Here is a 27205-nt window from a genome sequence, read left to right as displayed (position 1 = left end):
CTTGTTTCTTGTAAACAGTAAAGCAGGAAGAGACTTGTAATTACTGAGTAAGGGTGAGACTTCAAAAACCAACCACACATAAAAACCAAGGTAAACTAAGGCATTGTAACTAGAAAAAAAAGCCTGTGAAGCGATTTTCCTTTGTTTCTCTAATGATGTTTGCCAGCCTTTTTCAAACAGTTTTTTTTCCTTTGCTTAATAAATGTCTCGGGGTAATGAATTCTTCCTGAGTGGAGCTCCTGCATCTCCCAGAGCTGCTGCTTCCATCGTTTGTATTCGGATGTTGTTCCCATTAACTTGGCTTGTAGCATTGTTGTGAAACATCAGCAGTGTCAGAAATAGAAAAATTGGGGTTTTAAACCTTAAAAGAGTGACTTTGAGAATCTCTTAATGAGGAATAGATTTCCGAGCTTCTTGGCAATGAGGACAATAAAGGCAGTTCTCCCACACTTCTCTCCAGCAATTACCACCTCCTTGCCTCGCTGCTGTCGGGATTAATTCTGCTGCTTTCCACATGAGAGCCTTCAGCCTCCTGCCTCTGCTATCAGACAGCTCTATATGATCATTAGGTGAGGTTAATGAGGTTAAAAATGAAGGTAAGCCCAAATGTCTGCTGGATTTCCACTTCCATTTTCTCCTATCTAGGTAGAAGGTATGATTTCAATTGATAGTGTCTAAAATGATGGAATCTTTAAGAGCCTTTTAGTACTTGAAAAAGAACCCAAGTATTTGGGGGAAAAAAAAGAAAGAAACCCAAGAGCCTACTTTAAAAAAAACCCACAACAAGCAACAATGCAGTTCTGGTGAGGTTTTTTTTCCAAAAAAACGTAGGAAGAAAACAGAACAAACACAGTCTAGCCCAAGACAATAAGGACCTTCCCCACACAACCAGCTGCCCCTTTGACACACATTGGCCTGACAGCTGTGTATTAAGATTATTGATTAATTCCATGCAGTAAAAATGGTGCTTTTATTGGCCACAGCTAGAGGAAATGCTGGTGACACATGTTGTGCATTGCCTTTTGCCATCCTGTGCTTTGGAAACCTGCCCCAGAGCATCCTCTGGCTGCACTGCTGCAGAGGCTGTGGCAGACGTGGGTGTGTGAAAACCTATTTACCACCCCAGCCAAGTGCCAAGAGCTGGGCAAGACCATGCTGAGTTTAATCCTCTTGTAGGGGAAAAGGCACTTTGGTTGCTGAAGGCTTTGGAATAAGAGGTGGAATATTTAAATCCTGGTTTAGCCTGTTGCTTTTCTTGTCCTCATTTGAATCCCTTAGTTTTAACAGTGGTTTTTAATATTCCTTCCCACTCTTTGCTTTAATTGGCAGTTTTCAGGCTGTGGTGAGCGTGGGCATTGTTGGCAGAGTAAGGGCTCCCCTTGGCCTCAAAATTCCAGTGGGAGGGAGAAAATTCCCCTCTTAATTGAGCAGTGCTTCCTCTGCTGTGGGTGAGTGTGGTGCTGCCATGCACCTGATCTCTAAAAGGGAACATTAGGAAGTGTCAGTTGCATGTTTTAACAGCTTCTTACTCATTAAATAACTCTTTAAAATGACAAGTTCTGGTGTGTCACAGAGGCCAGGGAATGAAATGCAGTAATAATGTGTTGTGTTCCAACATGTGGACACAGGGCTGCATTTTCAGTCTTGGAGCTGCACAGCTGGTGGATGATGCTGAGCAATCCACCAAAATTTGAATCAGTTTCTCAAGTTATTTAAAGGACTTTCTATAGATTCTAGTTTGAGGGATCTAAATTTTGGGGGTTTTGGAATCTTAAGCTGTTTAGTTGCCATAGGGTGACAGGGGTTTGAGTAGTGAGCCACTGCATGAAAAACTCAACCCAAACCAGGCTCTGAGTGCCTGGGCCTGGAGTGCTGGCTCAGGGCTTGCAGGAATTGTGTTAGAGCCAGCCTGGCTGGGCTTTCATCCATCTGTGTGTCTGACCCTGCTGTGAGTGTGCTGTGCCAGGGGAGTGGGTCATGGCAGCTTCACTTGGCAGCGTGCCCTTAAAGGACCTCCTCTGTGGGTGATGATCCATGAGAGGACTTTGCCCTTTTGGAGGAGTGAGGATCAAGAGGTCCTGTGGCAAGTGAGCCTTGTAAAGAAACTGATCTTTGCTGCCTTTAGATTTCAAAAAGTCAGAGGACATGATAAAATATTCCATTGTGAAGAACACTTGAATTAGGCTGTAACTTGAAATTGTGTGCTGCTACACCCTGGTAGGAAAGTGTTTGCTGTTCTGCCAGGCTTGTAGTAGTAAATCCTTGATTTTTAGGTACAAACCTAAGTTTTTAGGTTGCAAACAACCATAAATGTTAGTTTTCTTTAATGAGCAGCAGTTTGGGGATATGAGTGTCTCTTTCCCATTCAGTGTGAGCTCCACAGTTGGGTTCATTCAAGCAAATGAAGGTTGAGTTTGTCATCACCAGTTTCTAAGGGCAGTGAAGGGAGAAGGTGGGCATAGAGTCCATGTAATGTGTAGGATTTTCCCATTGTTATGATGGATTTGAAATATGGGAAGTCAAAGGAACTGCCTAATTTATGTAAAGCCACAACACTTGAATCAGTGCCTTGGTACACTATGTTTTTTAATTGGCTTTTGAAATGCAAATCTGTCTTTGATACTTAAGTGCTAGTTAGATCTTAAGAAGGGTAGGGGTTTTAAAAAAGCTGCTGTAAAACATGGATTAAAAATAGATTTACAAAGTTTTGGAGATCTGTGTCAGTAATTCATCTTGGAAAAATAAATATGTATGTGTTTTAATAAAAAGTATAATGATAGGAGCTGAAAATATTCCCAAGATGATCTTCCCCCAGTCACTGGTTACTGTGGCTTGGTTAAAGCTTTTATTAAGAACACAGATACATGAGGATCTAACAGTTGGGAAGTGTGACAGGGGCACTGAGTTTGATCACACAGATTTATTTGCTCTGTAAATCCATTTCAAGACTGCTCACTAAATTATTTGTTTCACCTCTTGTCATCTTATTTCCCCTAGTGAATCCAGCTGTTTTTCTTCCTCTTATCCCTGCATTTGATAATTCTTGGCTTTGAGGTTTGTGTCATTTGCTTGGCTGTGATGAGGCAGCTGTGGCACTGCCTTGGTACAAACTTCAGGTGTGTCTGAGTTACATTAATTCAGAAGCACTTGCTGATAGCTTCTGACTTGTTTTCTCTCACCTCAGCTAAATAATCTCCTTGAATTATTATTTCTCATTTAAATACTCACAGAAATTTTATCTTCAAGCCTTCATTTTGTAATTACTTTTAGAAAAGGTACAGACTAATCACTTCTGTTAAGAAATGCTCCTGCCACGTATAACATCAAACTCTAAAATGCTTCAGAAACCAGAAGGATTTGATATGTGCTTAGTAAAAGTGTTCCATCTCCTCTGGAGCCATTGAGCACATTGCAGGGGCAGCCCAGGAGGAGGATGTTCCTGAGAAGTGACTCTGGAGATGCCACAGTGAAGCTTCAGGTGTTGTTTTGTGTTGAGACCTGGGAGACTTCTGCTTTTCCACTTCACACTGGGGATGCTGGAGTGGGCCAAGGCCCACCATGTCCATACCTGGAAGAAGGACTTGGAGCAATTCCAGCCATACCCAAGCTCTCTGTTCCTGAGCATGGTGAGCTCTGCTCTGCTGACCTGGGTAAATCCCCTCCTCCTGCTGGTCCATCCTGCCCATCCATGGCTCCTCTGGGCTCCTGTGCTGGGGCACAGGGCTTGGGGCAGCTCACTGACAAAATGGGCACTCTCAGAAGCGCACCCAAAGCCCCTGTGGCTGCTCTCTGTGTGGGGTCAGGTGTCCCCAGGTCGCTGTGACCGTGCCAGGTGTCACAGGGGCCCTGCAGGGAGGAGGGCTCTGCCCTGGGTCGGGTTTTGCTGCTGAGAGTTCCTCCAGACATCAGATAGAGGGAGTGGACTTTGCTTGGGAAATTGCTCCAGTTTTTAGCTGATCACATTGCCTCTTCAATATTTATTTGCATCTTGTGTGTGTCCAGCTTGGGGCTTCCAAACTGATGACTGGGAGAGCTGCAGGAGGCCTGGATGGGCTGTGCTGGTTCCTGAGGCTTTGAGGAATTAATTGAGTTCTGAGCCAGGTGATTTCAGGGTCTAATCCTGCTTCTGGTGCAGCTCATGACACCAGCTCCAGATCCCCACTCCTTGCCTTTTCTCCATGGGCTAATAAAGAATTTCTCTAGCATAAATTTCAAGTATTACTTGTTATAATGCACCAAGGTGCTGCAGATGAGGAGAGCAGGTAGAGAGAAGGAATTGTGTATCCATTACAGGCTCTGGATGGTAGGCAGTGAAGTTGTGGCCAGGAAATCATTAACCAGGCCATTCCCTGAGCACAGCCTGGGGGAGGGATGTGGGCTTGCAGTTCCAGGTAGAGCTCTGCAAAGCTCAGCCTCAGAGGTGTGCTGTGTTTCCTTCTGGGCTGTTAGAGTGCTTAGCTGTTGAATATCACTCACTTATTTCTGTACAAATAATGGTGAATAGATTAGGGCTTTTTTCAAACATTAATTTGAGCTGAAATTTTATCTTTGCTTTTTTTACCATAACTACAAGGAGCTGCATGGAAGTAGCCAGATTATTTGGTTCTGTTTGCTCATGTCCTCTGAGAAGTTTGCCAAGCTCTAAAGATTACAGCTGAGCAGTGTTTTATTTCTCACTAGACTCTATGTGCCATCCCAAAGTGAGAGAGAAGCTCAGAACAAACTGTCCCACCTCTGCAGAGATGGGGTTAATTTAGGAATAACAGCACGTTTTTATCCAGGATTGTACATTTCCTTTAACAGCAAGGAGAAAAAAGTAATCTTGAACTCATCTTTGTGAATAGAGTACATTCTGTATCTTGGAATTGGAAAAAAACTCAGAGCAGAGATACTTCAGAGGAGGGTACTTAAGAGCACTTTGCCAGTAAGTGACATGGGTGATAAATTTTCCTTGCAGAAATATGTTTTTCTATGAAGAAAAGCATCTGTGTTTTTCATAAATTGGCTTAGATCAAAATGCATTTCTTCATGACAGGTAGATGGCAAAGGTGGTTTTAACACAACTGCAGTTTGTACAGGTTCTGTCAGCTGTTACTGAAAGCATGAGAGTTTAGACACTTAAGACAATAAATACTCTGTTATTTGTCATTCTCAATTCTTGCAGTTCACATTTGTCCAGTTAAAGTAGCAAAGAAAATTGATGTGAGCCTTTGAGCTGGTCTGCAGTTCTTGGACTGAAGGCAAAGGTCCAGGTTCAAAACGATTACAAATTTTTAGTCTCAGATGGGGATTTAATACCAGAGCCTCTTGCCATGTCCAGGGCAGAGAAGGGCAGGACTTGCCTGCAGCTGGATTGTCACTGGAATCCTGGGGAAAGCCCACAGCAGGGCATGTGACCTGCTTGTTCTGAAACTCTTCATTGACATCTAATGACCAAGCCAGAGCCCAGGTGAAGAGACTCTTAATTGCCTGCTTTAAACTAGTTCCTATTGAAAACCACAGGTTTTCTTATAGCTTTTGTATTTCAAGTTTATTTCACCTTATATCAAACCAAACCCAGCAGCTCATTGTGACTAATACTGTCCCTGTGCTGAATTCTGTGGGTCAGTGAGCCAGTTAAAGCTTATTTGTGCTTGCTGGAGGGTGACAAATGCTCTGCTGAAGCTGGAGCAGAGGGGGCACAGGGACATGTGTGGCATTTGTGCCTGAGCTTCCTGCTTTGGTAATGATGTAATAGCACTGCTCAGAAAAAAGCTCGTGTTTTCTAGGCTGAAATTCAAGTGCTGTGCAATGCAAGTCTGGTAGCTGGCAAAGGAAATATCCTTTGTGCATTTAGTTCACGGGCAAAGTTATGTTCATGTACTTCAGAATAGTATAAACTTACTGTAAATCATAAGAAATGGGAGCTCTTTGCAGCATATGTTCCATCTTGACCTTTGCTGTTGTGGTGTGAAGCTCTGCTTTCTCCTTGTTTCCCCCCTGCCCTCTTCCTAATGGCAGTCTGTCCAGTTCCACATTCCAGCTGAGCATCGTGTGATTGGCAGAAGTTCAAAAGATGCTTTTCAGACCTGGAGTCATTGGCCTGTCCAGGTGTCATTGTCCCCTGAGACCCTCCCCCTCCCACCTGGTTGGTGGCTCACCTATCCTCTCCCTCCCACCTCCCGGTGAGCTTACAAGGCGTTGAGGCCATGTGGTGGGGGTCTGTCGGAGCTGTACTGAGATTCAGAGCTGTGTCACCTTGGAATAAACTCTGGATTTAACCCTCCAGCAGAACCCGCTCTTTTTCTCTTCACCATCACCTGAACTTTTTCCACTCGAGGTAAACCGAGTTCCTACTTCGTGTGGGTCTGTTCCGAGTGCCTGCCTGCAGCTGCCTGCGAGCTAAAGGTGTCTCTGAGGAGAAGTATCCATCCCCAGCAGCCATCTCTAGCACAGTGCAGTCAATACTTTGCCTTTGAAAATATGGCAGGTGATAGAGTTAATCTGTGGAGAAACAGGAATTTGGTGGAAGGGAGCTGGGACCAAATCCCTGAAATCCCATGAGCTGACACTCAGCTGGGGGGTCTGGATGGTGAGACAAGGACAAAGTGACACCATACTAACGGTGCATCAATACCCCTGAACTAGAAACTTGGCTGAACTTTGTTTACATTGGATTCTCATTTGTTAATGTTTTGACTCAGATCAGATTTTTCCGTCTTTCTGCTCTGTGTGTCAGCACCAGCAATCCCTGTGTAATTCTGTTTGACAAGTCAGCGCGGAGCTTGCTCGGAATCCCGAGCTGTCAGCAGAGTGATGGTTACATCTGCAGCCTGTGCTCCTCACTCCCTGCCTGCTCCTGTGTGCAATCAGCAAGAGATTGCAGCTTTCTTAGCCTACAGTGTGTGCTGACACTGCTCAGGCTTCTGCTAGGCTCAGTATTGCTTTTTGAAAATGACAAGAAACTGTGCTATTGCCCCAAGTGAAGGGTGACACAAAAGCAGCAAGGGTGAGAATTATCCAGGCACAAGGCTATCTCTGATTAATGTTTTATATTTCTGTAGCAAAAATTCAAGACAAAGCTCAACGACCCTGAAAAGGAAACAAAATGGAGGAAAAATATTTTGAATAAGTTAAAATTAGGTTATGACATTTGCTAGGGTTGATTTCAGTGAGGCTAGTTCTCAGTAACATTGTTAAAAGCATAGGGCATGTTTCACCCTTCACATAAATACACTGGGAGTAAGGATGGTAAAAATTGTTAAAACTCTCCAAGCCTCATTTATTTGCATATACAAACCCTCCTTTTGGGGGAACATGGAGAAACATCTCTGGGTAATTTGTATGTTTCTGTAAAGATGTTCCTTTTCCTTCTCTAACAGCTTCTGAAGTCGGCCTGGCTTGAATGCACTGTCAGTCTGCTCTTGAAAACAGAGTAAAAATTAGGCAAAGGAAGGCTCTGTTGTGGAGAGACCTCCAAAACCCCGTTCCTGGCACTCTGAGGTTCATGGCCAGCAGCTGCTGCAGGGGTCAGTGGTGTGCTGATGCCACCTGAGCTGTGCTCGTGTTGAATAATTTGCAGTTATACGGCTTTTAGTGTTTGCTTTTATCCTGCCACACACCCTTGTTGTCTCCAGACACCTCTTTGAGCTGCATGTTTGTGTCTGTAAAAGTTCTTTGTGCTTTGTGTTCGTCTGCTGTTCTGTCAGCCTCCCAGCACCCTGGGTTTGGGGCTTGCTTTGCCATTCACACATCCCAAGGAGTTTGCAGTGAATTTGTTGGTTATTTCCTGTCTCTAAATGCCTGCTGTCAGGTACCAGCTGTCTTTGTCACTGTCTATAGAGTTGCCTGCAAAAGTTTTTCAGATCTTTCCTTTCTTCCAGTTTTGTGATAAATTTATCCTGACAGTCCTCTCTGTGCATTAATCTTCTTTGAATAGCTTGTTCACATGAGCTTCCGTAATTGATAGCCTCGCCTGGAACTAAAATTATTTAACCTGTCAAGCTCTTTTCTTCCACCACAACCCTCGGATCTTATTCTTCTTTTGTTATGGCTCTTGATTTTGTTTTAGAAAGAGTAATTGTGAGCCTGTAGGGTTCTTATTTTTAGGCAGCCTATTGATGAAGACCTGAAGTTCCTTAAATGATGAGGCAATCTGTGTGCCTTATCTTTAGGGCTTCTCTTGAAATCCCACAGGGCTTTCATTGGTCTTGCTATTAGAATGATCTTCAGCAGCAGCAAATAAATGACTCCATGGTTTGCATGGCCTCAGTTCATTTTTTCTGGCATTAGAATGTCTTCTAGCTGTTTCTTGGTGTCCGTGGAAGTCCAAATTCATTGGCTGCTGCAGCTTTTCCTGCTGCTGCTGGAGCTTTTGTGTTGTTTGGACCTTGGACTGCCAGTCCTGTCTCCAATTTTCATGATAATATTTCTCCTCCTCCATCAGATCTGTTTTTTTGGTCTGTGCCATTCCTTGCAGCACTTTGTGAGCCTGACCATGTGCTATGGACAGACAGCCCCACCTCACTCCCACTGCTTTTCTTGTAGTTGTGGGTGTCAGTAGTGACCTCTGTATTTTTGAAGATCTTCTTTCAGTCATTTTGTTGCTCCCATTTCATTCCTGAAATAATTTATTGATCTCCTCTTGATATCACCTAGCTAGAATTTGGAATTGCTTGTTTTGCCAGGTAGAACATCATATTATGCTGATGTGTTTTCCTTGTCCAAACATCCTCAAAAACTTTTGGATGTGTAGTAGATAAAGGGGAGAAATTGTTCCCTTTGAGGCTGGTGAGGCCCTGGCACAGGTTGCCCTGAGAAGCTGTGGCTGCCCCTCGTTCCCTGGAAGTGTCCAAGGCCAGGTTGGACAGTATTTTCTGCAATATTTTGCTATTTCTCACAATGGTTTTTTGTGGACCTTCCCCATGTCATCAGATAACTGAGCTTGAAAGGGGCCCTGGGACATCTGGAGTTCAGTTGTTTGTTCAGAACAGCTCTGAGGTGCCACCAGGTCACTCGGTGTGTCATTGTAGTGACAGTACCTGTGTCTGTGTGTTCCTGATGTGTCCAGTGACATTTTCCTCTCATTCTGGCCAAGGGACACTGTTTTTAATCAGTCCATACCGTGCTGTCATGGCTGTGTTTAATCAGGTCAGAATTCTGGCTATGCTCTGACATTTCTGATTTGTGTTCTGTTTTTTATTTACTTCCCACCTCTGGTTATCCAGCAAGGACATTGGGTGGATTCTCCTCTCTCCATGTCACAGTCCTTGTAAAAATCCCTATCCCTTCCCCAAGGAGCTGTCTCCTGCCCGGATTTTTGCTTGTTTCTCCCCTGTCTGGTTTGCCTCAAGCAAGGGGGGAGGATGATGTGCTGCTTGGTGTTTGTAGCAAGGACTGGAAGCATCTGGCCTTGCCCTAATTCAGGTGCTGCTGGACTTGTGTTCTGCAGGAGTGTTTGTCATTGCAAAGCCTGCTCCATGTGCCACTGAGATCCATGAAATATGTCTCATTAGCAGCAGTGTATTTTAAGCCATTTCACACCTCTGCCACTCCAACAAATGATGCTGAATAATGTTGGAGAGAAGGAGCTGTGATAATTTAATGTAGTGTCCACAGATGGCTGGACTTGTTAATTTTTTAGCAGGGTTGGGGTGAGGAGCTGATGCACTAACAAAATAGGCAGCATCTGTGTGATGGCTGTGCTGCTGAAGGGTAGCAGATGTTGGAGCTGTCCTAACAATAGGGGATCATGTTCCCATTCTCCAGGACCTCCTCGTGGTGCTGAAATCTCCACACTTCCCAAGAGGCTGTTTGTGGAAAGGAGTCACAGTTATGGATTTGTCATGAGTTCAAATTCGATCAGAGAGACAGGAATGGGGGAAAATTCAAGTGGCTGAAAATTGTGAGCAGTTTGTGGGATCATTCACAGACTAGTTGGATGAATTTCAGATGGAGAGTGGAAGCTGTAGGGTGGAATGTTTGGAGCTGGTGCTGCTGGAGTTAGTTTAGAGTTGGGTAAGTTAGGAGAAACTTGAATAAAAGTTAACTCTGGGCAACAAAGGCTTTTCACAGATGGTATCCAGGAGGGAACAGGATGGAAAACCTGCCAGCTGCTCCTGTGCTTTGCTTTTTCCATATTGCAGTCGAAAGGGGGGAAAAAATGGAAAACATTTGCTGAGCACATCGAGATGTCACAAGAAGGTCTCAGACCAGCCTTGGGAATATGCTAATTGCACAAACACGTGATGTGTGTGTTTAGAGCAGTCTAATGCTTGTAGGAAGTGTTATCTTAAATTCCAGTCAGAGCAGTGGCAACAGAGGGGACACGTGAAGAAAACTCCCAGAGGCTTGTGACCACTCCTCCAGCCCTGCCACAGGCAGGAAAAGGGGATTCCTCCACACCTTTCTCTTCCCTAGAGATGAGGAGGTGGTTCTCATTTCTCCCTTCCCTTTTGCAGGGTTGATTTGGTGAGATGTGTCCCAAAGGGCTGGTGGGACTCTGGGGGGTTAAACTGTGTGTGGCAGTGGCATCCACGTTAGCCAGAGCAGCGTTTGCAGCATTGCTGGCAGGCTGCAGAGCCTGGAGAGTGTGACTCTGGAGTTATTGCACTCAGGTGAGCCACTTATTTAGTAATGGTTGATAATGAAGCTTTTTTCCTTTCAGTCTCCTTGGAAATGATTGGCACTGGCTGCACTTGCAGGGAGGCTGCTGAACTGGTTTGGCATCTGGCTCAGGGCAGTGAATTCCCTGATTCTGCAGACTCTAGGAGATGAAATACTGGCTCCATTGAGGGCAGGAGACTACAGCCAGAATTTTAACCATCTGTGTTTTCTAGGAGCATGGGAATTATTGCTCTTCTAGGCACATCTTTTTCAGAAATGGAGACAATGAGCCACAAATCTCAGTAAGGCTGAGACTGGGAATGCTGATTGAATGCACCACATTTGCATTAATAGATTGTTCATTCACATTCCTGCCATTGCTCTGGGCTTGGGTGAGGGGAGGAAGAAACAAAAGGGAAGGAGAAAAGAGGCATAAAGTTGACTTCCCCACCTTCTCTGCCAGTTGCATTGTCCTGGCAGAAATGAGGGGTTTGGGATGCATCTAATCCCTGTTATATGCACGTGAGTGCACTGTTGTTTATGTGTTCTCCTGCCTGTGTTTAGAGAACATTCCAAATGGAAAATCATCCTTCCTAAATTGAGTTTATTAACCTGCATTCTTGCTAGGTCAGTAGTATTTTCCTCTGGTGTCCTGAAATCGATACCTAATGTATGTGCACTGCCACAGAATGATTAATGTGTGTACAAACATGAAAAAACTGTCTTCAATATCAGAAGCCCAAAGTGTCATTGATCATGACATTCATTTACCAAAAGATGGGCTGGTGTCTTCAACTGATTGCCCTGCACCACATGGCTGAGGAGTGGGGGCTGCTTCCTCAATTAGGAGTGTCTTCCATCCCTGGCAGTGCCCAAGGCCAGGCTGGACGGGGCTTGGAGCACCCTGGGACAGTGGAAGGTGTCCCTGCACAGTGCAGGGGGTGCCACTGGATGGGCTTTAAGGTCCCTTCCAACCCAAACCATCCTGGGACTCTACTCATCATTAGACCTTCCTGCTCAGCCTTCTTGGTTGAAGTGTTTGGGAAATACCAAGCACTGAGAAAAAAGTATCAACTTTTTTAAAAGTGAACTTTAAAAATTGATTATAAAGTGTTTGTAGTTTAACTAAACTGAATTGGCTTACATGGTAATGCCTCTAAAAATGACTGTAGAAAGTTCAGGAAATGCTGGCTTACAAGTTGATAATTGATGTTGTGAAGAGAGCAGCTCTGTAATGGAAAGATTCTGGCCTGGGAGATGAAAGGGTATTTTCTAGTGGCTCACTGCTGCAGGAGGTGTACCAGCACTCTGGGACCTGCTCCTGGATTTATAAACAGATCTCCAAATTAATAGTAATTAAGGCCTGGATTTGGAGTGCTTGTTGTAATGCATCATGATTGTTTTGTGGTTGGTTGTTAGCTAAAGCAAAGGGTCCTCCTCCACAATGGAGGCTTTTAAGCAGTGCAAATTGCCAATAATTGTAGAATAAGAGAAAATGACTCTTTAGGACAAAATTATAGGCTAGGTTAAAATGTATATTTTAAAACCACACAGGACTATGATGAAATACTGGTTTTAGTGGCTTTAAGATGACTTGGAAAATGAACTGTAATTTCATTTCCAATGAGTAATGAAACCATCTTGAATAAAGCTTATTTAACCTCAGTGGAGCACCTGTGCACAACAGAAGGCACAAGGTCTGTCTTGTCCAGGAAATGAACAGCACTTGTTAGGGATTAAAATTAAAGGATATTTGGGCTGTATGTGAGAAATTGCAGGGCTCCAGTCCTCCAGGAACTTTCCTGCTTGTGCTTGAAGTAGCCAGTATGGGGTTGTACCAGTGGGAGCTGCTGGGAGCAAAGAGATGGTGAAGGTGAGGTGAAAACAGAAGTCACAGGATCACCTGGCTAAAGGAGGAGACCCAGGATTCCCTCCCAGGATGGGGAAAGAACTGGCTTAATATGCAGGACTCTTAATAAATGAGAATATTGAGAGAGATAAGAATCAGAGGCAATTATGAACATATAATGGGTTCTGTCAAGAAGGAGATTTTCAGAAAGGACAGATGCTTCAGAGACTGGAGTTCAGAGGCTCAGGGTTAACAGCCTCATCAGCTGTAAGAACAATTTATTTACCCACTGAATTAGTGAGTGTGGCAAAGGAGGAGACCTTGTTACCCTTGCTGTGGCCTCCATGGCCTCACAGGAAGAATTAAATAATGCTCCAGACTGACTAATGATGGAACTTCTGAGCCCAGTGTGCAGATCAGGCAGGTGCAGAGATGCCTTGGAATTTTGCTGGGACAGAGGGATGGGTGATTCAGGAGAGGAAAAGATTACTTGGGCTCTAGGATTGATTGTGCAGAGCCACTGAGATGGTTCCATCTTTTGGGAAGATCTTTTCAATAGACAGAGAAGCAGTTTTGTAATATTTCTGTGGATGTTTGTGATCTGAAATCACTCCAGGCACTGGGGTTTGTCTTTTGCCAGGAGTGCTTGGTGCGAGAGCAAGCTTGGGGGTCAGTTGGAGCAAGGGAGGTTCTGCCTGGGTTTAAAGAGGCAGCTCTGCTCCATGAGGTAGAGCAGGTTGCCCAAGGGTCGTGCAGTCTCCACCCCTTGGGGATTTTTGAGGTCTGACTGGACAAATCTCTAAATTACCAGCTCTGATTCTGCTCTGGCTGGGTCTCTGGGTCTCTTCCTTCCAAAGTTATCCCACCATTCTGCATCTCTGAAGGTGGATGGTGTTAGGGGAATGAGGGAGAGAAACTAAAGATTGTTGCTTCATTAAGCAGAAGGAAAGTTGAAAGAAAGAAGTTGGATTTTTTGTTCCTGTGAATACCTTGGAGGGACCAATGGATAAATATCAAAGATGCAAAATAATGCCAAAACAAGGTCAAGATCAAAGGACTACAAGTTGGTTGGAACTACACTGGGAGGGGAAACTAGAAACAAAGTTTCTTGGAGGAATGAAGTTGTAGAAGGAGTCCCCAGGTGGGACTCAGAGAGGGAAGAAAATATGTAACAGTTAGAGATGAGCTGTACAGGGTTATGGAAGGAGCTTGACAAGACAGAAGTGATTTATGTGTTAGGATATATAAATCCTAATCCTAAATGTTAGGATACATGAATCCTCCTCTGTTAGGATTCAGTCTGCCTGTCCTGCAGGATTAGTCCTTCTACTGGGGCATGCCCAGTGCATTTGTGATAGGTATTAAGTGAGGCTTGTGAAAATAGGGGGTTGAACTGTGGCAGATTTGATCATTTCCTGTGCAGAATGCTTAGGATGGGGTGACTGTGGCTGCCTGCCCATCCAGCTGTGCCCTCGCTCTGCTCCTCAGCAGGATGGAGAGGAAATAAGATTTAAGTTACTGAGTCAAGATGGGATCACTCCCGGGTACTGAAATGGCAGAGCAACCTTGACTTGTGGAAAATTAATTTAATTTCTTGACAACTAAAGTAATTTGAGTGGTAAGAAAAAACCAAACCAAACTACTCTCTCTGCCTGCTCCCCATTTCCACATTCAGCTCCCTGCCTTCATTCCCAATTCTTCAGCCTCATGATCTACCCTGGTCTCCCCAGGGTGACACCCAAAGCTGCCCTTCCTCCTCTCCCTCCTCCTCCTCCGACCTGCCCACTCCAGGACAGTACCTCACACGTTCCCTCACTGCTGTCCTGTGGTATTTCCTGTCTTGGATGTGCTTCATGGATGTGCCCCCAGCTTCACTGGCTGCCTCAGCTGGGGCTCCAGCTGGGTCCCCAGCCTCTTCCCACAAGTCCCCAAAAGTTTGGCCTCCCCAGCCCAACTGTGAAGCCATTAGGTGGGCTCTGGGTACATTTTTATGGAAAAGGTGCCATGGGTTGTGCAGCACTGCTGGGGCAGCTCTGTGGTGTGCCCTGGAGAAACTCCACTCTCAGCCACACTGGGAATGTTCCTATGCAAATATTTCTCTCAGTGTTTACCTTGTGGCACTGTACAGAGGCTTTTGTAGTTGGAGGTGGCAAGTGAAGGTGTTGTGTAGGCTGCACTGTAGAAGCTGTGGCTGTCCCATCCCTGGAGGTGTCCCAGGCTGGACAGGGCTTGGAGCACCCTGGCAAGGTGTCCCTGCCCATGGCAGGGGTGGGACTGAATGAGCTTTAAAGTCCCTTCCAAGCCAAACCATTCCAGGATTCTGTGATTGTTGGGTCTGCTTGCCTTTACACCATCCATGTTCAGCATTGTCCTGTCAGCTGTTCAGGCTTTTAAAGAGTTGGAGAGCATCTTAAGGTCACCCTGACTTTTTTGAAGATTTTCAAAAAATTCAGGGTGTTTACATACTTGTAACCAGCTTTCTCACACATCTTCTGTAAATACTTATTGTTTTACATTCTTTTATGGAGGGGGAGAAATTGGATGGACTGTTAGTTTGTCCAGTGTCATTGGAGAGTTGGCACTGTCACCCTCCAATTGACTGTCACTTTAGAAAATCTATAAATGTTGGAGTCAGAAAATAAACTTTCCTTTCTACCTTGAGAACAGCAGCGTGTCCACATCGTGTTATTTCGTGTCTTATAGTGATGTGAAAAATGGGTATTTTATGATTGGCTTTTTGCAAACATTAAAATGAATATTGTATGTGTTGTGTTAGAAAGTAATGCTGTGTTAATTCTCTTAAGTAGTGTGTTAAATATAGTTTTAGGTTATAACAAAATGTTAAAATAGAAACTATGCTATGTAAGATACTTTTTTTTTCTAAAGAAAAGACTTGCACTGAGATAGCAGTCACAGGACACCTCAGTTTTTCAGAGAAAGAGAATTTATTGCTCCATTATCAGGAGAAACAAACTTCTTCCCATCTTGCTCGGGCAGGATGACACTGTTAGGATTAAGAAGCAGAAGCTGACACTGCCCAGACAGAATCCTGTGTTTGAATGGCATTGATGCAGCATGGATGAGGTGTATGAATATGCAACAGGCTGTTGTTTTTAAGGGTTAATCCTCTGTTAACGCGTGTCCTTTTTCGGGCTTATTTTGCTCAGAATGAGGTACCCGGACGTCCGTAACTCTCTGTTCTTATTGTCTCATATTGTCCTAATCCTAATTGTCCAAATTATTTTTACTCTAATTGTATTGCTATTTTTATAACCATTTTATTACTATTAACCTTTTAAAATTTTAAAAACAAGTGATTGGCGTTTTTCACAATGACATCTTAACTTTTCCCGAACTACATCCTTGAGTCTTGACTTGACCTTCCAGTCTTCGATGTCGTGCTCAGAACATCTCCAATCTGTTATCCTTTTGCTTTTCTGGCAGGTCTGCCCAGGTTCACGAGCCAGCCGGAGCCCACCTCCGTGCACCGCGGGGGCAGCGCCGTGCTGGCCTGCGAGGTGTCGGCCGAGCTGGCGCCGCTGCTGCGCTGGGAGCGCGACCGGCAGGCGCTGGCCCCGGAGCCGCGCCTGCTGCAGCTGCCGGGGGGAGCCCTGCTGCTCAGCAACGCCTCGGACACCGACGCGGGGCTCTACCGCTGCGCCCTGGACAGCCCCGGCGCCCCCAAGTACAGCGAGGAGGCCGAGCTCAAAGTCCTGCCAGGTACTTGTGGGATTCGCGTTCTCTGAACCTCAGAGGAGTGTCCAGGACGAGGGAAGAGATGAGAATCTCACTCCGTGTTTCAGAAGGCTGATTTATTAGTTTATGATATGTGTTATTGTTGCAGCCTGAATTGCTGCTTGTAAAGTCCAAGGTAAAGAAGCACAAAGGGCCTTTGGGTAATATCCACAGGTGTTTGATTCAGCCGTGCGGTGAGATGTTCCTGTCCCTGACCCACACATCTCCCCAGGGTCCTGCTCTCTCCCCAGGGGCCTCCCGGCTGACCTTGGTCTCTGGGCAGTACAAAGACAAGGGCCAATCAGGGAATTGGGAGGGAGTGGCTCAGGAACACCTGTGTTCAGCCATAGGAACAGGGAAAGGAGCCAGTGGGGTGTAACTGAGGAGATGTTCCCCCCCAGGGCTTCCACATATTACAGTAAAAGAATGTGATACTAAAACTACACCAAAGAAAAAGAGAGGATACATCAGAAGGCTTAACAGGAACGGTAATGAACACTCATGACTGACTCCTCAGAGTCTGACACAGCTGAGTGTGATTGGTCATTAAGTTAAAACAATTCACATGGAGCCAATCAAACATGCACCTGTTGGTGAACAACCTCCAGACCACATTCCAAAGCAGCAAACACAGGGGAAGAGAATCAGAGAATTATTATTTACATTTTTCTCTGAGGCTTCTCAGCTTCCCAGGAGAAGAAATCTGGTGAAGGGATTTTACAGAAAGTATCACGGTGACAGAGAAGCAGAGAAAAGAATGGTCAAAACATTCTCTGAACCTGAGAGAAGCAGAGAAAAGAACAATCAAAACAATTCTTATCTCATTGGCTGCTCCTCTGTTGTGCCAAACTAGAATGCAATATGGAGATGGTTTACCCAGAGTGATGGTGCTTTGTTTCCTTGGCCTGTCAGGGACAAGCAGGCTGTCAGCAGACAATCACAACATTTTGGGCAGTTGAGTTGGGTGCTTGTGCTGTTTATTCAGTTTAGATGTAATGTAATATAGTATAATATATGTATAGTATAATGTGAATATATATATTTTATATATTATTTATTATTTTATACATAATATATATTATACATATATATATATATACTATATAATATACATAGTGTAATGTAATATAGTATAGTGATTGTATAGTATAAATAATACAGTATACTGAAGTAATTAATTAGCCTTCTGATATCCATGGAGTCAGGTGCATCACTTTCTCCCCATCGTCAGGGTTGCCCTGCCATTACTGTAGGTACCTAGTGCTGATCTCTGCACTGAGCTGCTCCAGGCCCTGAGCTCTTCAGGCTGGACACTGGAGATGCTCACAGGCTGCTTTCCTGTTTTAATGGTTTGGCTTCTAAGGCATTTTGGGGAAAAATTTTAAAAGCTGCCAGTAATAGACTTCCATTGGGATGTGTAACAAAGGGGGAACCCACTGTTTCTTTGAGTATAAGTGTTTGGGACTTCTGCATTTTTCTCCTGTTGAGTCCCATGTTTCAAACCCTGTGGAAGGTTCACAAGGAAATTAGTGCTTAGTCCATTGCTCTTGGGATGCCTAAGCTGAGGTGTTTTTAATTGTCCCAATATTCTAGAAATTCTGACTGTCTAAGCAATGGGACCTTTTGGGAAGTCTCCAACCCTCAGAGGGCGTGTCATTTTATTTTGGAAGGTTCAGCTTTGCCTGTTGTGCTAAATGTTGAGATATTTTTGTTAGAACAGAAGTCCAGTGCTGGTGTGAACTGTTGGCACATTCAGTGTGTTCTGTTCCCAGTGACACCACCAGCTGTTCTGATACAAAGGTTTGAAAAGTGACCAGAAATAGGACAGGAATGTGGGTTGTGCTTTCCCAAACTAGGGAAACACAGGAGGTGTTTCATATGGGGTTCCTTCATTGCTCCCAGAGCTGTCTCTTCTGGATTGGTCTCCATGCTGGAATTCTCATTCAGTTGTTACTCTTGGAGAGCTGCTGGAGGAGTTGCTGAGTTTCCACCTTGGCAATCTCTCAGGGTTAGGCTGGACAAGGTTGTGGTTGGCCTGACCTGCTGTGGGCAGCAGGAGGGGGCACCTCCAGAGGTCCCTTTCAAGGAATAGTTCTGTTTCTGGTGACTGTGGCCCTTCTCTACTTAGAATACTAAATTATTCTGTAAAATACCCAGTTTTTACAGTTACAGCTCTCTTTTGAAATTGTGGTGTTGAAAATGAGTCATGCTACAAGTAGGACTGTTGCATTCAGTTCTTGGCCTTTCCAGAGCCTTGTCCCTTCTCCTACCAAGGATACAGGGCTTGAAGAAAAGCACTTTTGGAAAAGGTGCTTGATTGAATTCCTGTACTTTGGATTGCCTTCATGTTTCTGCAGCCCTTCAAATGCTGAGGATTTTGCTGCTTTGTTTTGGAAACTGAAAATTTCTTGAAAACTTCCGTATTACACTGATCTTTTGAATTCTTTTTGGCTCCAGCTGTAGTTTCCTTGCTTTTGTAATGCTTTGCTGAAAGGGATGAAATAGAGCTGTGTTAGGGAATTTAAATGATGCTGTTTCTTTGCCTCACCATGAATCCAAAAGTATTGATGGTGAAGTTTGGTAAAATCCCTCCCAGCAGGCTTGTGTTTTTGGGTTTTTTTTGGGTTTTTTTTTTTTTTGGTTTTTTTTTTGCTTTTTTTTCTTTTTTTTAGAAAGTTGGATAAAGCTGTTGAAGGGAAAGCTCCCTTAGTCTTGAGCAGCCCTGTAATTGATTGTTTGGCCTGAGAAGTATTTGAAAGAAGGATTTGAATTAATCTGTTCTTTATTCACTTTATTCCTCTTTTAAATGGTTATCTGATGTGGAGCTGACAGTGAACCCACCACTGCTTCCCAGGCTTTGAAACACACCCAGCACACTCCTGCATCCCAGGGATTGCTGTCCTCAGACAGTGTTCTGCTGCTTAAACATTCTGCTTTGGCTGGTACCAGGCTGCCCCTGAGCAGAAAGATGCATTTCTGAGCTCTGCCACTTCACAGTGGGTGCTTTCAAACATAGGACTGCAAGGGGAAAATGTCACTTAACTCTGGGATCCAGTTGCCATTTACCTGGGAGCTGAACTCCCTTCTGGGAGCTTGCAGCAGTCAGAGTCCTGGCTCCTGTCTGTGTGAGGATGGCTGCCTGGGGCTGTTGTAGCCCTGCTTTGCAGCCTGGCTGCTCCATGTCCCTGTCACTTCCTTATTCCCCATGCACAGCAGGGCAGGCACAGCAGTTGCTGCCAGGAGTGTGGGCAGAGCTGCAGGGGTGGGGCTGGCTGATCCAGGACTGCTCAGAGCTTGGCTGCCTCTGCCTGTGCCAGCTCCCACGTGGGATTTCCACCTGTTCTGCTTCCCCCAAGTGTCCTGGCTCCTCCTCGTGTTGTGCCTTGGAGCTCGTGTGTGCCCTGAGCTCAGTGCTGTGAACACTCAGTTTTATTTTTAGTGTTTTGAGCTGAACACCAAAACAACAACTTCCTGAAATCCCTGTGAGTACCACCTCGGGCCCAAGTGCGAGAGCAGCCAGACATGTGTGTGATGAGACACAGAAGATGCTTCATTCAGGGGGCAGGAGTAGAGTAGCTACAGAATGCTCTGTCCCCATTTTAGATGGCCTGAAATAGTTTGAGGCTTTGTCCAGGTGCTGCCATAGCACCTTCAAACAGCCCTCAGAGTGCTGGCAATGCAGGGTGAGCAGGGCTTACCCAGCCCTGAGTGCAGCTGCTCTGCAGAGCTCACTTAGTCTGGGTACAGAGCAGGTACAGACAGAGGGAACACCCTGTAGCAGGGACTGAATGAACATGTCAGTGCCTCCTGCTTCTTCTTAAGGGTGGGAAGAAAAAGGAACAAACCCCTCTCAGCTTAATCCAACGTAGAACCACTTCAGAGGATTCTCTGCTTTCATAAGGATAGAGGGCTGTGGTGGGGCATTTTTGTTTTGTGTTATTCAGCATGCATGTTCCTTGGTTGTTGTATTTTACTCAGGGTCAGTCACTGCTGCAATAATTTCATTTTCCAGCATGTAAAAGCACTTCCTCAAGAAGCTCCCTGATGAAGCCCAGGGCTTGCTGGACAAACTCAAACCTGCTCCTTTCTTTCCTGAATCTCTGCTACCTGGTGGAAGTTCCAATTTCAGAGCTGTACTTTTGAGCTGGAATAGTTTCCCAGGGAGCTGGAAGAGTGAGAATCCCAAAAGTGGAGAATCACTTTGCATGTCTGGAGGAAATGGTAACCAGGCTGGGAGAGGCTCTGGCAGAGGCTGTGGGTGAGGCAGGCATGGCAGGAAAGAAATCAGATCTTTCATTTCTGAAAGATCTGGATTTTGGTTCAGAGGGTTTTTGGTGGTTTTTACCATGATTTTGCACCTGGTGCCAGCTGTGTCCTGTCCTGTTGCAGATGCAGAGGAGCCACAGAAGCTGGTGCTGCTGAAGCCTCCCTTGTCCCTCAGCCGCCTGCCCGGGCAGAGCGCCCTGTTCCCCTGCGTGGCTGCCGGCTTCCCTCCTCCCCTCGTCAGGTGGACACGGAACGGGGAGGAGCTTCCCACCGACGGGTGAGTAAAGCTGGGACAGCCCCCTCTGTGTCTGATGGCAGCGTTTGGGTTGGTGCACACCTTCCTTTGGGCTTGAATCCTGCAGAGCAGAGCCTGATCCCCAGTGCTGGAGGGCTTCAAAGCTCAGTCTTGGGATAAGGGAGACTTTGGAACAGTCTCAGGGTATTTTTTTGCAGCCACTTGAAGCCAAGAAATCTTGTCTGAAGCAGGGAGGTTGTTAAGAATAGATTACTTTTAGACTGGCACTGGAGTAGAAGCAGCTAATTGAGGAAACCACAGGAAAAGGAGGATGACTTGGGGTATTCTGAGTGTGAGGCCCTGCACTCATTCTTTCTGCAGTGGAAATGTCCACTCTGTGTCAGAATGGGCCACAGGAATGGAAGAATAAGTGTTTAAAGCAAAATGACACATTTTCTCATTAAAATAGAATAATAAAACCATAGGCATGATGGCAAAAAGTCAGTGAGCTTTTAGAGATGTATTGAGTGAGAACTTACACGTTGCCATTGCTGGCACAGTCAGAATAATGTGATAGAAAATCTATATAAAAACAGCAGAATAAATCTTATCAAGGCCTTTTTTGTCCATGTAATGAACATGCTTCCCAGAACCAGGATTTCAAGCAGTTATTTGAATGTTTTCCATGTCCCTCAAAGTCAGCAGTGAGATTAATGGGGAGCCAAGTTCATCATGGAACAAGGAGAGGTAAATTGTGGCACAGAAAGCAGCCAGAACAATGCTTGAGTCTCTGCAGCACTAGGGATATAATACATCTCTCTTTTGGCAACTCTTAAATTAAAAGAATCCAGGGGCTGGTAATTTGAACTGTCTTTGATGGGAGGCTGCTGTGGGAAATGACAAACGGCCCCTGGGAGATGGTGCTGTGTCAGTGGGAAGGCACATGATTTAAATTCAGGGGGTTTTATAAATATAAGAACTCACTCCCCTGCAGAAGCTGGTGCAGACTCATTAGAGCAGCACAATCAAATGGGGTGAAATGGCAGAGTAAATGTGCCTGGCAAGAGCTGGATTTGTTGTTCTGGTAGGTAAAGTGATGTCATGTCACATCTTTGGGAAGTTTTGATGCCCTGTCCTTCTCTAGGTTGTGGCACATTCAGGGCACAGGAAGGTTAAAGCTCTCCTTTTATTTTCTTGATTTTTGAGACATAAAGCCCAGATTTTCCCACCACTGAATACAGTGCTGTTAATTCCCTTTGGAATTTGCTTCCCTCATTCTCTGAGGTTGCCATGATAACTTCTTAGGGCTTCCCAGGTATTTTCTTTTTGTCATAACTCAGAGTGAGAAATTGTTCTGGAGGGCTGGAGCATAACATTAGTAAATATACTTGATCTTGAAATGTACACCATTTGAACCAAGTCTAACCTGATTTTTCAGAATATTTAGCATTAGCTTTTAGTGGTTTGCCTTTTGTTACAAGAATGGGTTCCAGTTGACTTTTTTCTTCTTGCAACATTTAGCTCTTTTCTTAAAGTGAAACGTGTTCTCATTGTAGGCTTGAGTTTTAAGGTAGGTAAAGGTAGAAATTTGATCTTTTTCCCTTTTGTGGGGTAAACTTTTTTCATTGTTTCTTCAAGTGATCAAACTGAGCCAAAGCTCCCAAGTCTGCTGCTTGTGACTGTGGCTGAACAGGGCAGAGATTCAAAGAGCTGAGAACAGAGACCTCTTAAACTCCATTTACCCTCCAGCTATTGTGTTATTGGTGTGAATAGAAAAACTGGAAAATCTCCAGAAATTAAGATTCTTTGTTGGAGAAAAGCCTGCAGTTACTGTTGCTAAATAGCTACCTTAGCTTGTTATGCACAGTCTGTTAATGTAATTACAAATTAAATCACATTTAATTTGTATTAAAATCCTCTTTTGATATAAAAGTACGACTTTCTTAGCGTGGATTTTCTTTATCCCAAGAAAAAACTGATTCTTTTCATCTGGGCGGGTTTTAATGTCCCTTCTGCCTGGGAAAAGCTCTGAAATCCCAGGTTTGTTCTGCACACCCCCACCCCAGACATGAACATACATATATGTAGGTATGGCCATATATAATGGGACATTTCTCTCTGTGTCTGGCCTTAGGAAACAAAACACAGACAGCGTGGGGAGGTTATCCCTAATTTTGACCCCTTGTTAAAGGGTTTTACACAAAACCTTATTTTTACTTTTGTCATAACTGTGGTAATTAATTAATACAAAATAGAACGTTTGCCTCTCAAGTTGTATTCCTAAGGAGAGTATGGATAGGAGCCTGTATGTATAGGAAAAGAGATGAGTTTTAAGGATAGGGAGTGGTGGGGTTTTGGTATTAAATATTTGTTATAAGATCTGGAGAAAAGGGAAAGCGATTAAATTTGATGGATTATTTGTTGAAGACTGCAATAAGATTTATGTTAATGGATAAATATGAGTAAACTTGAGTGATGGCAGCCTTGGCAGTTGTTCAGACAGCCTGTAATGCAATATATTGTGAAATTAGTTGCTGTGATAAAATATTTTCCAAATTAATTAGTGTGAGAGAAGGAAGCTTTGGGTGTTGGGTGAGAAATGGAAGTTAACTCAGTGCTCCAAGTTTCCATTGGATCAAGGCTCTTAGAACTGCAAGGAGTCCTTCTGAACTCACTGACTTGAAGATTTTAAAAGCAATCTGATGGAGAGACTGCTGACTTCTTGGTTCTCCATAAAGAATGCCACTAAAGACTGGGAAGCTTTCCCTTGAATGGGTTCACTGCTCCAGCTTGTAGTCTTCCTATTTTATAGTTTTCCCAAAACTCCACTGTCTGTAAAGAAAGGGAAAGACTGAACCCTGCTCTAGGAGCTCCAAAATCCAGAGGGAGGCCCCAGCCTCGTGTGTGATCCATGGTGGCAGGTGGCACATGGACAGATGTCACCCATGGGCTCAGCACTGGGAACATTCTCCTGCTTTTCCAGCTGGATTGGCTCCATGGACTCCAAGACAGTGCTGTCTCTGCCAGGAATGTGGAGAATGCTGAGGGAAATGGAAGGAAGCAGGGAAGGCTCTGAAGTGAGAAGTTATTGGAATAAATCTTAGGCCCTTTATGGAAAACTTCCTGAAGTAAAATCTCCCACATAGCCTGGTACAAAAGGTTAGAATGGACGTGTTCTGTACAGGCTGAGTGGCTCTTCAGGTTTGAGCCAGCTTGGAGCCTTTCTTACCTAGAATATTTTTTATTTCAGTCTCCATTCTGGCTGAGGATCCTGCTGTGTGAGGGGTCTGTTCTTCAGCAATTGCAGGAGTCACTTTGTGCTTTTGACAATTCCTAACTTGGAAAGGGAAGTTCCAGGTGACTTCCCAGGTGGATTTGTCCCCTGAGCTTGGGACACAGGCCCAGAGAAATGTCTGGAAGATGATCTGCTCTGAAAACTGATTAGTATGTACTCCACCAGCATATATTGTATCTTCATTTATACTGGGACATGTCTGTGGGAGAAGGAATAAGAGCAGGTGCCACAGGTTCTGAAAAACCTGCAGTAGATGACATGAAAACTTTCATCCGAAATGAAACCATTGAAAGGACTTGGGCAGTAACATTTTAATGTCTGTAAAGTCCAGCAAGCTCTGCAGCAGCTTTCTGCTGTTCAGTTTAGCAGAACTTCATGTAATTGAAAAATTCCTGCAGAAACAGGGTTGTACATGTGATACTTCCCTGCAGTGAGGGGATGACAGCTGAGGGCACTTGTGCCATGTTCATTTCTGCTCTGTGAATCTGTGATTGTAGGATCACAGCCACACCCCTAATGCAGGGTTTTCCTTAGTGCTTCCCACAAATGTGAGAGATTCCCATTACTGCACATTTCTGTCTGCAGGGTTCGGAGTGATTGGTACCAAGTGAATTACACTTGCCCAGCTCAGGAAAGGTTAAGCATAGCAGAGTAATTATGGAGATTTTTCTGGTAGTAGATCCCACAAAATAATCTAATTTACTGTCTAATTTTATCTGCTGTACTTACTGAGACAGCAAATAGATTATAGGATGTTTGGGGAATACTAATTTAAAAGAGGGAAGAAAAGCCCAAACCTCAGGGTATAACTGACAGTTTGACTACAGTAAATTAATAAAGGCTCACTATATTTTGTGATAATGAAACACAAAGAGCTGTGAGTGAGGCACCCAGAGTAGCTCAGTAATTGTATGTTATGGGGTGCAAGTGAGGGCTGTATGGAATGCATATAAAAGGCTGGAATTTGATTTTCCTCTTCCCTGACATCTGAGTGATCAATCTTTGTTGTTTTTAATGACACTTCAAATTATGTTATCACTTTTATATTAAGCTGATTCTTTGTCTCCAGTGTCTGAAATCCGATTGCCTCGCTCTTCTGTGAGAATGCTTCATTGTCCTTACAAAATTAAGATGTTTTGCTTTATTATAAAAGCAGCTTTGCTTTAAGTCCAGAGTTTTTCCACAGCTGTTTGATACAGAGGGAATCACCAAGGAGTCTGGCAGATTAATTGTTTTCTTCCATTAAACTTCCACTGAATCACCTATGGGGGAATTGAACTCAACTCTGGGCTTTGTGCAGGAAAATAATCAAAGGGAATAAAAACATGGCACATGTTGAGATGGCTGAACAGGAGAATTCACACAAATATTCTGATGCTGCAAGTAGTTTGTGAGATCCCCTAGGACAAGCTAAAGTGACAAGGAGGAAGAGTTTTTAATAGTTGTAGTAACATCTTAACTGCTGTCAATAACTTTTCCAGAGGCTGGCAGTGGGAAAGGAGCATCCTGAGGCACGTGTTGCTTTCAGAGGGTGACAATGGATCTCCTGGAAAAGGCATTAATGTCCTCAAAATGCCACAGACATTCTGATGGCCTTTGATCATTCCTTCAGGATGTGACAGTGGCAGTTCTTGGGGCACAGCTCCTTCCCTGCTCCATGTCCTGCTGTCCCTGGCAGATCCAGCTCCCTGCTTTCATCCCAGCCTTCAGCGCATTCCCCACTGCAAGAACAAAAAGCCAAAGCAGCTCTTTTACATAATAAAAGAAGGTTGAAAATTTCATGGATGGATGTGTCAAGGTCCAGGCTTGTCTTACTCTGGTGTTTTTCTTTAGGCCTGCTTTAGAGCCTGTCTGATGTGCCATTCCCACACAAGCCTGGGACATTTTTCCCAGCATTTGGGAAGCTCATAATATGATTCTGCAAACTCATATCTTCACTCAAATTCCCTGCACTTCTTCCAAGACAGCCTTGCTGTAGTGCTGGTGTTTCTCATGGGAACAGTGTGGCTTTCCTTACAGAGCACCTGGACAGGGACATCTCTTCGGTTGCTTTTAACACTTAATGCCACTTATGGTTTTGTTTGCTCTGCTTTTAAATGTAATAACCAGAAATTTCATCAGCAGCTACAGTAGGATTAGAAATCAATATTTATCTGATAAATAATAGTGAGATGAGACAAAACTCTGTGTCCCAACAATTTATCAGTCCAGGAAGGTCAGGATTGGTCCTACTGATGTAATTCTAGGAAAATTTCAAATGGAGAAAGGACTGAGGTAGATTTTTGTCCATTGGCCATTCCAAATAGAGACCATAAAAGGCAATTGTTGCAGTGTTCATCTATTGGCAGAATTCAGTCCCTTTCTGCCCTTGAGAGTGCCAGGCAGGAAGCCACCAGGTTCCCTTCCCTCTTCCCCAGAGTTTTCCTTTTCCAGCTGCAAATAGGAATGGCTCTGGGTCAGCATCCAGGCCCAACTTGTTGTTCTTGCTTGGGGTTCTTGGCATTTTATTGGAAAGTTTATTTGGTATTTCATGTGAGAACTTGGAAAAATCATGTACAAATTTATATCAGGTGGGGGGCAGTGGTGGCTGCAGGGGAGGAGGATGTGGCTGCAGGCTGAGGGTGCTGCAGTGAGCCTGAAGTGCCACCTTTCTCTGCCCCATCTAGCAGCAAAAGCAGATGGATTGTAAGGGCTGGGTTAGAAACCCTTCCCTGCCCTTTGCAAGCCAGAGGGGGCGGTTCTGTACAGACCTTTTGTCACCTGATGAGTCTGTATTTTGAATTTCTTATAACCTGTATCTTATTCTGAAGTATTTCACCTCTCAGGGATGGCTTTTCACAGAAGTTCAGTTCCTGTACACTGTATAATGGGCACTGCTGTCCTTGTGTTCTCTCCTGTTGTACTTCCCTCAGCTTTCCAAGCAGTCAGTCATTCCAGCTGGATCTGCAAAATGCCTTTTTCTTAATGATGTGATTACAATACCTCATTTTTCTTCAGTTCTGCCTGCTTTTGACTAAATACCTTGGATCACATTTAATTAAGAACAAGTGAAGGTGCAAGTGCAAGAAGATGAGCTGCTCTCATGGAATTGATAGGGTTGAGCTTAATTTTCAGTGTGGGATGTGATAGTGTAATTATAACTCCTCTGTGTCCCACACTGGGGTGGTGTCCATGGAATGACCATGTCCCTGTGCCTGCAGCTCTAAGGCCATGTCCACGGAATGTCCCTGGAATCACCCTG

At 44.4% G+C, this 27205-nt stretch overlaps 1 protein-coding gene across 4 annotated transcripts in view; it reads left to right on the top strand.

The window, feature by feature from the left end:
* Nucleotides 1–27205, top strand: part of NEO1 (neogenin 1) — a 175127-nt gene that overhangs the window by 54693 nt on the left and 93229 nt on the right. For all 4 annotated transcript variants that reach the window (XM_059857980.1, XM_059857979.1, XM_059857978.1 and 1 more), the window contains exons 3-4: nt 15878–16153; nt 20558–20711. In XM_059857980.1, the coding sequence (XP_059713963.1) occupies nt 15878–16153; nt 20558–20711 (430 nt within the window). The remainder of the gene's footprint in view (nt 1–15877; nt 16154–20557; nt 20712–27205) is intronic.

This window comes from Haemorhous mexicanus, chromosome 13 (assembly GCF_027477595.1).
Source record: "Haemorhous mexicanus isolate bHaeMex1 chromosome 13, bHaeMex1.pri, whole genome shotgun sequence".
Lineage (NCBI taxonomy): Eukaryota > Metazoa > Chordata > Aves > Passeriformes > Fringillidae > Haemorhous > Haemorhous mexicanus.
This window is presented reverse-complemented; position numbering and strand designations above follow the sequence as displayed.